The sequence below is a fragment of the Anabrus simplex genome, chromosome 5 (genome assembly GCF_040414725.1).
Source record: "Anabrus simplex isolate iqAnaSimp1 chromosome 5, ASM4041472v1, whole genome shotgun sequence".
Lineage (NCBI taxonomy): Eukaryota > Metazoa > Arthropoda > Insecta > Orthoptera > Tettigoniidae > Anabrus > Anabrus simplex.
Window position 1 is genome coordinate 275,435,264 of NC_090269.1, and position 14,665 is coordinate 275,449,928.

General features: G+C 39.3%; 1 protein-coding gene across 9 annotated transcripts in view; it reads left to right on the forward strand.

Moving 5' to 3' along the window:
* PICK1 (protein interacting with PRKCA 1) overlaps positions 1-14,665 on the forward strand; it is a 282,950-nt gene that overhangs the window by 107,052 nt on the left and 161,233 nt on the right. For all 9 annotated transcript variants that reach the window (XM_067147396.2, XM_067147392.2, XM_067147394.2 and 6 more), the window contains one exon: positions 14,382-14,634. In XM_067147396.2, the coding sequence (XP_067003497.2) occupies positions 14,382-14,634 (253 nt within the window). The remainder of the gene's footprint in view (positions 1-14,381; positions 14,635-14,665) is intronic.

A 14,665-nucleotide genomic window follows, 5' to 3' on the forward strand; every position in this document is an offset into this window, starting at 1 on the left:
CTTTCCATATAATAACACCTAGATGTTTTAAATTTGTCTTTCCCACTTACTCTCCTTTTCACTAGTTCTTGTTTGTCTTGGTGAATCAATTGTAGCATCCCCAGCAATCTCAACTGGTGTCAAATTATTCAACAGTGAGAAAATCCATGCTTTCTTGCACTATAAGCTATTTTAATGCTTTACTGATTTGTTAAGATCGATTTATCCATCTCACTTAACATTGCACCATTTATTTATTTAGTGTATGGCTCTTAGTGCTGGGAGTGTCCGAGGACATGTTCAGCTCACCTGATGCAGGTCTTCTTTTTATTTGATGACCTTTGGGTGACCGCATATCTGGATGTGAGTTGCTGATGATAGTGATGAATATGAGGTAGGGTGAGGGAACCCAGTGTCAGCACATAGCCTACTTCTGTCAAATGACACCAAGAGGTCTGTTCAAGGCTTAACCATTGAACCGTGCGTAATACTGGAATGCTGATTGTATGGGAGCGAAGTGCGGCTTCCGGTGCGACTAGCTGTATGGCAGGGAGGCATGACTGACGTATACGTACATGCGACGAGACACAAGTATCTTATCGAATTTTAAGCATTTAGGTGAAATGTCTCTTGCAAATTTCACGTGATTTACGATGAAATATATATTACAGAGGATTAATAGCAATTGAAACTGAAAATGGCTACTGATATTGGATAAAATGAAAATATATTCTAGGCCTGATTACAGTGGAACCTCGATTATCCGTTCCCGGAAAATACGTTTTCCCGGAATATGCGTTCAAATTACGTGGTCCCGCGAGCATCGTGATTAAATCACATTGTAAAAGTCCCGCATTATCCGTTCCTCGAAGAAACGATTTCCCGGATCAACCGTCCAGAAATTCCAGTCCCATCAACGCTAAATCCTCGATCAATCGTTCTTTAATAAACTGTATCTCACGAAAGGACGGCTGTGGCATATTTATGGATCTTGGCGTTATTAAAGGAAGTACTGTACCGGTACTGGAAAAGCGATCGGCGGTGAACTTGCATAAGGGACGATCTTAGCGTCGCATTCGGGTGGTATTGTTTAGAGAATCTCGGAAAATCATAAAGCAGAGAGTGGTCACGACAATTGCAAGGAGACACGGCGGATTTCGACACCTCTGCTTGAAGACGGAACGAGTTTCGTCAAATGTTCGCACTTATAAAACGTCCATATTATGTCCATGGTTAGATGTTTATATTTTTACATTTTTTCGATCGTACTGTCGAAGAGGTTTTCGGCACTTTGCTCAGGGCACAGCAGAGTAACTGGGCTTTCAGGCAGGAATCGAAACTGCTCCTTCTTAATACAAATTCAGTATTTTTGATATTATCGTACATGATTATGTTAGCGAGACCAAAATAGATGTAGCACCTTTCATTAAAAAAAAAGAAAGCTATGGGAGGTCTTGGGATTGCCTATTACTGTTTAGGTCCTAATGAAAGACTGGGAATTTTACGTTTTCGTGTTAAAATACCAAAAACCGCAGTCGTTTTATTTGAGCACGTTACGTTTTAAATGGTTGGTATCATTTCAAACTCGTACTGACATGTGCAGCGAGCGCGCTTTCCAGATGACCTCAAGGTCACGAATAACCGTAATTTCTGAAGTTTTGATATTTCTTTTAACTTTCCAATTTGATTGGATTTGTGACGCGCAGAATTGAATATAATGCATTCGAGAACTTTTAAGAATCGATACTTACATTCGAAACCGTGTTTTCGAGTTCAACATAACCTTTAAAAGTCGATGTAGGCCTAATTTGCGCGGTACGAGATTTCCAGAAACTGACTACGAACAGTATACCGGAGACCAAATTACAATGAAAGATTAAGAAATGAAAGGATTTCGCCATCATTTTGGGTGCTTTTGTATCTAATGTGCTTTATTTTCTTAGATGAGAGAATTAAAAACTACTTGTGGTCGTTTGTCGTTGGGCTTGGCGTTGTTAGATTTTTCGAAGAGTTTGGCTAGCTTAATCAAAGTTGCTGAACTGAAAGAAGTTTTCAAGGGAAACTGACGAAGATTCCCATGTAAAACTGAATATAAAGTATCGAGATTTTGAACTCGCGTACCGGTAATTAATGCGGTTTCGCGGTCTAACATGCCCGCCTCTCATCCAGAGGGCCCGGGTTCGATTGCGACCAGGTCAGGCAATTTTACCTGGATATAAGTCTGGTTCCAGCTCCACTCAGCCTACGCGATTACCTTTAATTGTGGAACTATCTAATGGTGAGATGGCGACCGCGATCTACAGAGCCGGGAATATCGGCCGAGAGGATTCGTCGCACTGACCAAGCGCACCTCGTAATCTGCAGGCCTTCGGGCTGAGCAGCGGTCGCTTGGCAAGCAAAGTTCCACTGGGGCTGTAGTTTGGTTTGGTTTAGTTTAGGAGTTTTTGTAAGAATATAATTATACATATTTCATTTTTGTGATGTTTAGCCAAATTGTTGATGGTTTTCATTCATTCCCGGATTTTCCGTTTTCCCGTGTTGTACGTTTTATTTTCATGGTCCCTCGAAAAACGGAGAATCGAGGTTTCACTGTAATCTCAAACATGTTTTTCTTTAAGAGGTCAAAGACAGTAAATGCGTATACGTACAGTAAAAAAAATAACAACCCCTGGTGCAATGGCCTTGAAGGGCCAGGGCCTAACAAGTGACCGCTGCTCACCCCTAAGGCATGCAGAGTAGGAGGTGTCGTGGGGTCAATGCGACGGATCCTCTCGGCTGTTATTCTTGGCTTTCGAGACCTATACACTAGAAAGGCAATAAAATAGACGCCATAAAAACACAAGATATGCTTAAAAATGGTAGCCTAGTGATTTTAGACGGGAAATATCTGTGAATGATGGTCCATTGAAAATACATTGTATTCAGTTTTTGAACCATATTTATTATCAGGACAAAGACAGCATTTGTGTGCATGTATATATACATGCAAACGCAATTTAACATTGGAACATACACTTATTAAACAAAATATATACACTTTACAAAATAATCAGTCACCATTGATCTGCATTTAGGCCGCTTACACAGGTGGCAGATTACCTATCAGTTGTTTCCCTAGTCTTTTCTGAAATGATTTCAAAGAAGTTGAAAATGTATCGAACATCTCCCTTGGTAGATTATTCCGATCTCTAAATCCTCTTCCTATAAATTAATATTTGCACCAATTTGTCCTCCTGAATTCCAACATTATCTGCATACTGTGATCCTACTTTTAAAAACACCACTCAACGTCATTCCACACCATCTCTCCAGTGACAGCTCAGAACATACCCCTTGGTCGAGCTGCTCTTCTCCTTACACCCAAGTCTTCCAAGCCCAAAGTTTGCAACATTTTCATAACACTCACCCTTTGTCTGAAATCTCCCAGAACAAATCATGCTGCTTTTATTTGGAATTTATCCAGTTCTCAAATCAAGTAATCTTCCTAAGTGTTCCATATACTGGAACCATACTCTAATTGTGGTCTTAACAGTTACTTATGTGCCATCTCCTATACATCCTTACTACAGCCCTTAAATACCCTCATATTCAACATTCTTCACTACAGTTTGAAATTTTAATCCAACTAAAGACTTCAAAATGTTAGAAATGAATATGCATACCTGTTTACGAGGGGTGGAGGTGTATGTATGAGCAGGGGTGGGCGTGGGGACGGTTCTCACGAGGGGTTTGGATAGGCCCTGATGTACACATTCAAAATTCATGCTACAGTAGTACATTAAATGGATATACTGGCAACAAAATAATAATTAATGTTTTTACAACCTCTATACAATATCATGCATCCTATTAATTTATCACTATAATACAAGTGGTGAATAAAAAAGGTGGCACCATTCAGCTCATGTTTAGCCTACACGTGGCTAAAATTTATTTGTTCAGTTGGTGGCACCATTCAGCTCATGTTTAGCCTACACATGGCTAAAAATTATTTGTTCAGTTTTGCCCTAACACTAGAAGAGTTGCCATGAGCTTTATACAATGCTTTTTGCCATAACTCACTAGCCTAATGAATAGATACATTTCTGAATTTTCCTGAGGATTTGTAATTCATGCAGCTCTTCACAAAGGTATTCACTATCCACTGGATGTGAGAAATGGAAAGGCAAGTTACCTCCATTACTTAACTTCATTACCACTGACTGGACAATAATTTTGTCTAGATTGCTGGCATTCATCTGCTCACCTAACACAACTCTCAACCTAAATTCCTTTTCTGTGCACTGAATTATTCTTAGAACATCTGGAGATGATTCAGTTAGCTTACCTCTCAAAACATGCTGTACAAAACTGTAACAAGTTTTATGGGGAACTGCGTAAGAGTGATCAGGGAAGCTCTCAGTTTGTCTTGGGACTTCAAAAGCCTGATCACAATGCACCCTCCAATGTAACACAAAATGTTGTCCTGAAATTCAGACAATTGCATACAAAGCAAATCTGAATATTCTTCTTCTATTCCTGTGTCATTACTCTCATTACATACATTTGAAACTGTTCTTTTCTGCAAACGAAATTCAAAAACAGAACCCAAGTCAATATTCAAACAATTCCTAGCAACAGTTACACTGTTTCTGAACAACAACCTTCTTAATGTCCATTTGAACTGCAGAGTATTGGGATTATTACTCCACCCCCCCACAAGCTCGAATGCAGGAAAAGAACAGCTCACTCAATATGGTCCTGTGAAAACTTATATGTCAGCACATATTTAAATGGATTCTGTGCTCTTGTGAGCAATATTCTAGCAACTAAACTTATAGAAGTGGCAGCTATAATAAACCCCACACAGAACATTTTACGAGCAGGGCACAGAAGTGGTACACCCTCAATCTTTAAGGACCTCAAGTAATCACAGGTTTCTGTGAACCATTTTACCCAATACTGTTCCCCCTGAATGAACAATAGCTGTTTGTGACCCTTCTGAAATGGGTTTCTTAAATTAAGCAAATCAAAAAGTCTGTCATTCATGTATATAAATTCCTCAGTTGCTTCACTGTCTTCAAAGAAAGGATGGCCCTGTTTTCTTAAAAATGAAATTGCATCAGCAACACCAGAACTTAATGTCTGCACAGCAAGTTGTACATTCATTTTTTTATTTCCCCATCTAATGTGTGCACCACTAAGATTATTGGCAAAATTTAATCCCTCATTTCATTTAATTTTGCAATGTACTCCCATTTTATATCGCCCTTGGAAGAGGATATAATCTTCTTATCTGAGAGGGTATTCCTGGCCAACTTTACCATATGGCATGGATGAAAAAATAACAAAAACAATACCCATTTTAACATGTTCAAAGCTACAACTATTCACTGTCAAATCTATTGTGCAACCAAGTTGTTTAATTGTTTGTACATTAGTAGAAGTTCCATCACAGGTTAGGCCCCACACTTTTAACACCTACTTCATGTAGGCTAACTTTGTAAGACACACATTTATCATCTGACACTGCACTTCTGCTGATGTTTTGTTAATCAGAAAGTAACCCACAGGACACTTGAAGTTGTGTGTAAGTGACACTAGGATTAATACAAGAGCTTCTGATGCCAGTTCATCCTCAAAACCTAAAATTTCACCACAGTCCACATAGCCAGAATATTTGCCCTCAGCCCACTCCCTTACAGTTTGTGTGCATAGTGACATTGCATCTATCACAAGGTTACAGTCCTTTAACCAAGGTTTCTCATCAATATTCCCTTTCAGATACAAAAATACCTCTTCTAAATAGCCTGGCTCACAGTTCGATTTGGATGTCCATGCCCTTATTGTTGATGGGCGAGGTAAATGAAACAAAACATAGAACTTTGAACGAACAAACCTAAAAGCCTTCGGTGAATAGAAATACAGTGTTGAGGCAAACTGCTTCATGAGACTTGTGTAATGCCACCTGTGTTTAGCATTACCTTCATTTGTGAAAGCATTCATAAGAACTTCAAGGGGAAAGCCTTCAAACCTTGATTCAAGCACAGAAATGACACTATTTGATTAATTTGCAGATTTCAGTTCTTTGAGGAGCAGTTTCATATTGCTGATCTTCTTGTTCCTTCATCTAAGTTTTTCTTGCAGCAACTTAATTTTTTTCTTTAGAGCTACCTTCTTTGGTGAATCTGGAGGTTTAGGTAACTTAGGAAGAGAATCACATGCAACATGATTTTCTCTTCAGCACAGAGGTTGGGTGGTTGAGTTGGTGCACTACTTTCCATCCTGTAAAGTATAATATGTTTTCATCAAACACAATTCTTTCTACTTTTATTAAACATTCTCCTTCAATACTATAGGCCTAACTCTCCATCTGTCTGAAAATGTAATGATTGAAGAATGTGTACAATTTAACATGAGCATTTCAGCACCTTGCGGGATGGAACTTTTAACATCAAACGTGAACATACCTTTGACCATCTGTTGGGGTTTAAGGGGATACTTACAGTCTGTGATAACGTCAAATGATATGTCCCCTCAGATTAAGGTAACACAGACAAAATTACTCTTTCTAACTAGATGCTGAAATTCTATTTACAGTGCAGTGGAATGTTCACTGTAGGCCTACTGCATATTTGAGATGTAAAACTACTACAGCCTAAAAATATAATAGCAAATAATACCTACCTCAACTGGTACTTGCCATTGAATAATTCTACGTCTTTTCTTGGGTGGCTGAAGCAGATGATTTGGAAAATTGAAAATTTCAGATACTGCATCATCTTTAAGAAGTGGTTTGTTTCTATCTGTACCAAACATGTAGCAGGTCTCAGAAAAGTGTTCACTACAGATAAAACTGTATTTTTTTTGTTGTCCAGTCTTTCCTTCTCACAGCTATAATCCACTTTAATATTTCCAGACGTTTGCATGGAAATCTGCAGTTGAAGTTATGAATTCTGTAACTAGATCATTCCGACTGTAACCTATAAAACGTAACGTACAACATTTAATATGCCAAAATATCATGTATGATATCTCCATAAACATAGAATACTTAATGGAAAGAGCCAAACCGGAAGGAAATAGTAATTATTGTTGAAAAATACCATATTTATATAGCTTTGCAGTGAGGTAGTGCTTTTAGACTCCTTACCTGTGGAAATGAAACTTTTGTGAGTTCACATCTGTTTTCTTCTGCTGCCTGTTAGTGCAACCATATGCTACACAAGAAATAGGCATCTGGATTGCATCACAAATTCGATGTATAGTCAGATATTACAAAAAAAATCCATCAACCACAACACATCAGCTGAATTCCAGACTCGGTATCTTGTCAACTTTGCCGTACACGAGGGGGCGTGACTAGCCAAGGAACAGGAAGCAGTTTTCTGTGAGTGCTACCACGGCAGTCAGCATTCCAGTATTTCCTATAATTCAGTGGGTTTAACATCTCCATCCAACATATGAATCAGCAGCTTCACATGAACATTGTGGTGAGGATCGAAATTGAATACAGGCTAGTGATTAGAAATAGTATACTACCACCTCTCCCACCATGCCAGCCAACATTCTAATGGTGAAAATTTCTTCTCCCAACGGATCTCAAACCGGCTAACCACGGTGTTAGACCATACAGACTTGACACCTTAACGATCATGGTTCACCTGGTGGGCATTGCACCATTAGTTCATATTCAATTCCATAGTGTCTTCCTTCAGCATCATCACCATTACCATAGACATTCACTCGCTGGTGAGTATAATGAGGTCTTCTGAATGCCTCAAGGTCATCGATTACAGGTTCTTAGATAGGTAAAGGAACTAATTCTGGAAACACAAACTCTGCCACAGTGCTGGCACATCAAAACTGTCACAGCTTGTTGTAGAATTTGGTGGTCATTTCTTCTGTAATTTTCTCATTCTTTTCTGCAATTTCTTGTGCCTTCATCGCTGTTGTTCAAAATGGTGTAGACCCTCACGGACAAGACATTACCACATCAGACAAGCAAACACTAAATCTTCCCAGTTGCTCAAATCAGTTTGGCACTTCTTTAGACTTTAGAACATTCTAGTATTGCTTTTGCTGTTCTCTCTGATCACATTTTCCATTCTTCAATAATTGAGAAGACATCGGTTGCTTTGGAAGATGTTATTACTATGGCATTGTTAGCATGTAACTTGGTCTGGACAATGAGGTCATGGTTGTCCAAGACCCTCTTGAGGAGATGACCTAAGGTCGCACTAGTGCATCTGAAATGAAACTGTATTTCAGTGTCTATGCTAAGCTTTTGTCAAAAAGTGGCTGCTAAAGTAAGGAAAGTGTTCAATATTGTGCATGGTCTCGCTATTGACCATGATGAAAGGGGCTGTCTCATTGGAGTTTAAACAGAACTTGCATTTTGCTAACGTTGAGTTGTAAGCCAGTAGTATATGCTTTATTGAATGCATTCAAGCAATTTGTAAGTCATCCACTCCAGGGATACATCAGCACTACCAGGATTCAATGCGACGGTGAGTTGATGCATGTATCAATGCTAGTGGAGGGTATTTTGAACATATTGTGTAAGAAAAATCTTCATGTGGTATGCTGGTACATTCTGTTTCTGTGTGTTTCCTATTATTAATGTATTATGTAAAGTTATATAAAATGAGTTCTAACATGGAAAATAAAGCATTTCTGGACACATGTCCATATACCATATTTTCTTCTTCTACATGTGAGGAAAGTTTGCCCATACTTTATTGTTATACCTGTATAAATGCCATGTAAAGAGGGTGGTTTTGTTCTTTAAATTTTTCTTGCATGTGTCTGGCAATGAAGACCATATCGATTGTGCCTCGATTAGGTCTAAAACCACACTAGATTTCTGGTAGGGACTCCTCTGCAAATGGTAGCAGACAGTATTTTTGCTAAAACATTTCCAGCAACAGAGAGTACTCTCATTCCTCTATAGTTGCAGCATTGAGTCTTATCAATGTTTCTGAAAATGCTGATGATTGAAGCATTTTGTAGGTCAGTAGGAATGGTCTATGTGTACCAAATTTCAGCAATAAGCACATGTGTATGTTCAGCTACTACCTGACCGAGCTCGATAGCTGCAGTCACTTAAGTGCGGCCGATATCCAGTATTCGGGAGATAGTAGGTTCGAACCCCAGTGTCGGCAGCCCTGAAAGTGTTTTTCCATGGTTTCCCATTTTCACACGAGGCAAATGCTGGGGCTGTACCTTAATTAAGGCCACGGCCGCTTCCTTCCCAATCCTAGCCCTTCCATGTCCCATCGTCGCCATAAGACCTATCTGTGTCGGTGCGACGTAAAGCAACTAGCAAAAAAAATAAAAAATAAAGCTACTACCTGACCTCCTATGAAAATTTCGGGGCGAATTTCGTTGGAGCCAGCTTTTGTTCTTTTTGAGTCATCAAATTGCTACGTTAACCTCTGAAGAGAAGGAAGTTCAACTAAGTGGTTTTATGTAACATTTTGAGAAATTGTACTAAAGACATTCTCATCGATGTACAAATCTCTGTTTAGTTGTTCGTCAAAGTGTTCCCTCCACCAGTAGCTGATGGCAGAGTTGTCTTTTAAAAGTCAAGTGCTATCTTTTGATCACAGAGGGTTTAGACCCTGAGCTGACATCCATAGCACCTTTAGTGATGTTGAAGAAAGCTCTAGTATTGTTTTTGACTAGATTTTGCATTTCAAGTGATTTTGCAGTCAACGACTGGTTTGTGTATTTGAGTACTTCTCTGTATTTGAGCTTTGGCTTCTTGATATTGCAGTTTCTTTGTGGCTGAATTGGGATCATTCCACCAAGCATGGCACATTTTTTATCATTGGTCTCTGGGTCTCTGAATTTCACTATTATTTCTGTCAAACCAGTCCTGATGCTGCTTCTCTGTGAATCCTACAGACTCCTCACAGGCTGAACTTACCACTGACTTAAATACTGATCAGTGTTCTTTAGTGCCATCTGAGTATTCAGATGGTAGTTTTTCATCCAAAAGAAGTCTTCAAGTTTGTCCTGGTGTCAAATATGATCAGAAATTTACTTTTATACCTAAATCGATAACATATTTCTTATGGGAAAGATTTCCTTGCATATTCCACTTTATTTCTTACACCATCAAACATCCCTAAGCATTTTATTTCAGAAGTAGCAAATTTCTTTCTCCATTGAAATTCATACCTGTTGCTTATATGAGTTCCTTCTGCTGCGAGCAATTGTTTTCTCATCTCCTGATATTTAACTTCAGTCTTTATACTTCCAGTTTCTCTGTGTTTAATTCATTGTTTGTTTAGGGTTTAATTGAATAGTATATGTAAAAATTGCATCTTTGCCTCACATTTTTCTGAATTCCTAGGCTTACCTCTCTTTGATTTTCTTCATCTCTAATGGCTGCAGTTCTTGTTAATTGCAGATAACGTTATTTTTCCTTTACTTTAGAATATTGAGCTAAATTTTTCTATAGATATTTGAAGAATGTCTTATGTATGCAAATTCATAAATTTAGTTTTGATCATTCCTTTGTTCCTTATTCTACAGTGTGGGATTTGTATGCTATGTTGGCTCAAGAAATAAGATCCACTCTTCTCAAGCAGTAAGTTTAACTTCCTATCCCGTTACTGAAAGGAAATGAAGAACTATCCCCATTCTCCTGACAGCTTCTGGTTTCTGCAGTTAGTCAAATGAATATTGCAGGGATTTCCTCCATTGGTAGATTCTCTCAGTAGGTAAAGACTGATTGAAACTCAGTATTGGTGCTACTCTCATCTCATTTTCTGTTCAGAGTGTGTGGAACCCTTATTCTCCATTGAGCAACAGGTCAGCATAGGTAGTTAATCGTTCAAGAAGTGATAATGGTGAATCACACCGTATTCTCCTGGGAATTCGCATATAGCTCCCCACAACTGAAACCACTCGGTTTTTTAAGTTCTTACAGTTGCAGTTACAATCAACAGAGATATTGGAAATGATGTTCTCATGCATCTACACTTTTCTGGAATTTTAGGAGATTTTACATGGACATGCACAAAAGGTATTGTTATTCCATTATTTAAAAAAGGATGCAGAAGAAAGTATGCCAACTATAGGCGTATCACACTTCTCTCCCATGTTCTGACAATAATGGAAGAAAATTAATGAAACCAGACTGCAAGCAGTGATAGAACCTGTTCTGGAGGAAGAACAGCATGGGTTTAGAACCAGTGGAAGAACAACAGACCTGATCTTCATTGTAAGGATATTAATGAAACAGCACTGGGAGAAAGGGGCAAAGTCCTAATTGTAGTAAGGTTCTCAGACCTAGAAAAACATACAATAAGGTGCCTAGAAATCGTATGGAAGTGTTTCAGAGAACTGAAAAAAAATGAAATGGCGTACGGCTTTTAGTGCCAGGAGTGTCCGTGGACAAGTTCGGCTTGCTAGATGCAGGTCTTTTGATTTGACACCCGTAGGCAACTGCGCATCGTGATGAGGATGAAATTATGATGAAGATGACACATACACCCAGCCCCCGTGCCAGCGAAATTAACCAATTAAGGTTAAAATTCCCGTAAAAGTAGTTAGTGGGATGTAAAGCAAATAGCATTATTATTATTAAACCAGGTGTTAGCAATCCAAAGGTCAAGGCTCTTGTAGAAATCAATTAGCTTTTCTCCTCTTTCATTTCTTCTCCCTAATCCGTAATCTCCGACCACATTACTCTGTCTTTCACTTCCCTCTACGCTATTCCAATCTCCCATCATTACAGTTCTTACTGGACCTTTTCCATTCTCCTCAAACACCTCTACCTGCTCATAAATCCGGTCTTCCTCTTCCTCGTCCACATCCGTTGTAGGCATATACACTTCAATGATCAGTGTATCAACAGGTCAATCAGTATCTTGATTGCCAGTACCCTATAAATGACAGTGAAATCCTGCCATTCACTTCCCCGCAGTAGAGAAGGGGCAACAACTGCATATAAAAATAATATTTTATATGCAGGCAGCTAACTAATGAAGGGACCAATTATCTCCTGGTATAAGGAGATCCCCTATAACAAGTGCCAACAGTCTCTTTGAGAGTGGATGAGCGGGTATGGGTAAGGGCACTCTATTGTCCTGGGGACAAGAAATTGTTCCCAAAGGCAGAGGAACCAGTTTGGTTAACAGCATTAGGATGCAGAAGGCAAGGGGAAACCACTGCACTAAAGATCCTTAGAGATATTCCAATAAATTCACATGGCATGGCTGCAACGCCAAGATCAGAGCTGGCCGTGTGGATCGTCAACCTCCGTTCGGAGACAACGTCTTAAGAAGTAGTTTTCTATACAATAGTCCTACTCCTCCTTGCCTATGTTCTCCTCCCTTATAAATCATCTTGTAATCTCCAGATACAAGCTCTCCTTCTCCTTCCCATCGCACTTCACATAATCCTAAAATTCTGATGTCGTATTTCTCCATTTCCCTCTTCACATTCTCGAGTAGCTTTCTCATTCATCGTACTGACATTCCAGGTACCAATCCTCAACAGTCGAGATGTCTTCTTCTTCCCATTCCGCTCAATCTTCACATCGCATGGTTCTCCTGATACAGCACCCACCCAGAGATCCGAATGTGGACGTATTACTCCGGAATTGAATTTCTTCTCAGGAACAGCCATATACATGGATTTTGTCCAGTGGGACTAGGGATACTACAAGAGTCTTTAATGCGGTGGTTTCCCCTTGCCTTCCGCATCCTATGCCGTTGACTTCCAATAAGTTCATTCGCCTTTAGGGGTCATTTCTCACCCCAAGGACAAGAGGGTGGCCTTTTCTCCACCCGCTCATCCACCCTCCTAGGAGGCTAGGAGGCTGTTGGCCCTTTGTAGAGGGGACCACTTATACTGGTGGTCGTTGGGTTTCTTTAAATTGTACTCGTATTAATCGTCGAGTCTAGGATTGCCTCTTCCGCCATCTCCACCATACCAAAGTCCACCTTCTCCGCCGTAGATGCCGTTGAGGTCTTCACTCGTAACCCTGAGCTGGGACCCATACCAGATGTTACACAGCGGGTCAGTGTACTCTGGGACTGACATAGGCAGGGGCGCCACTCCCTGGGTAGAGCTGCCTCCGAAGAGGGTCCATACCTGCTACCAAATTTTTCTCATTATACAACACTCTATGAAATGGTATTTTTCTGTGCAGCAATACCTATTATTCTGCAGTATAACATAACTGTACTCATGAAACCATTCTTTATAAGAAGATATTACATGTGGATCAATATCGGAACAAAAAAGTGATGATTCAGGTTATTTATAGAAAAATAAGAACATGAATAGGAACTTATGATGGGATAAATACAAAGACAGCTCAGTGTGGGAAGAGGGGGCAACAGAAAGAAGAGACTAGAACAAGTAAGGACAATGGCAATCTCCACATCTGCATACACTTACCATTTTCACATTGATGGGTTCCTTCATAATCAATCTCATTTCCTCCGTAGTTTATTTTAGGCAGCCTGTGATAATTTTACAGAAGGTAAATGCCATTGAAACAGGTCTAAACTTGGATCAGTTACCAATATGTTCAATAGTAAAACCTTTGGAAACAGTAACAACTTTTATTAATGACAGATAAAAAACTAAACTTAATAGCTTAAAAATAGGAAATTGGTACAACACAAAATTAATAATTCATCTGAAATGTATTGACAGACTGATGAATTTAGCATCCTTAGTTCATGAAGTTCATTTGTAATACAAATTATTCTGTACATGACGTAGTTCTGTACTGCTCCATAATGAAAGGAATTGGAAACTACATCTTAAGAATAAACTGCATTAATTTGTCAAACCAACAGAATAATGGGAAAGATGAATATACATAGAAAGTAAATAGCCAGAAACTAAATCATCACATCATTAAACTAAATCAAGAATCAGAGGAGGAAAGAGTGAATTTTCCAATCTATGAAGATTCAGCCAAGGTTTAATAATAGTGTTATTGGCTTTACGTTCCACTACTTTTTCGATTTTTGGAGACGCTGAGGTGCCGGGATTTCATCCCGCAGGAGTTCTTTTACGTGCTGGTAAATCCACTGACACGTAGCTGACGTATTTGAGCACCTTCAAATACCGCCGGACTGAACCAGGATCGAACCTATCTAGTTGGGGTCAGAGGCCATGTTCACACTCAGCCCAGCAGCAGTCAACGTTTTATTTTTGAATCACAAGTACTGTCATGGAAGTAAGAGCCTCTTTAGAATGACCATATATACTGCTCTAATCATCTATTGTGTTTGAAAATGCTTACAAAGCAAGGGTAATGTAATTTTTAGTATTGTTGTTTAACTATTTAACTAATGTTTGCAGCATTGCTTCTTGCTTATGAACCATGCAGTATTTTTTGCCTAGGTGTTTTTTTGAACTGGAATAACTTTATCATCTGTTCTTTCTAGGCTGATCCTGCGCTGTCGCCAGGAAGCTCGTGCAAGATTTGCACGATTGAGATCAGATGTTCTTGTCAAGATGGAATTGCTTGACAATAAACATGTTCAAGATATTGTGTGGCAATTGCAGAGGTTAGTAGCAGGTCTGGCAGAGTTTCATGGTGAGACACTGGCACTACTGAAGGGAAATTCACTGTTTCCTATTGAAGTAGACTTGTCTCGCTCAGCCTTTCAGTACAAGTCAACTAGTCCAGTTGTTCAGGTAATTCTCTTTAGTTATTTGACGTACTATG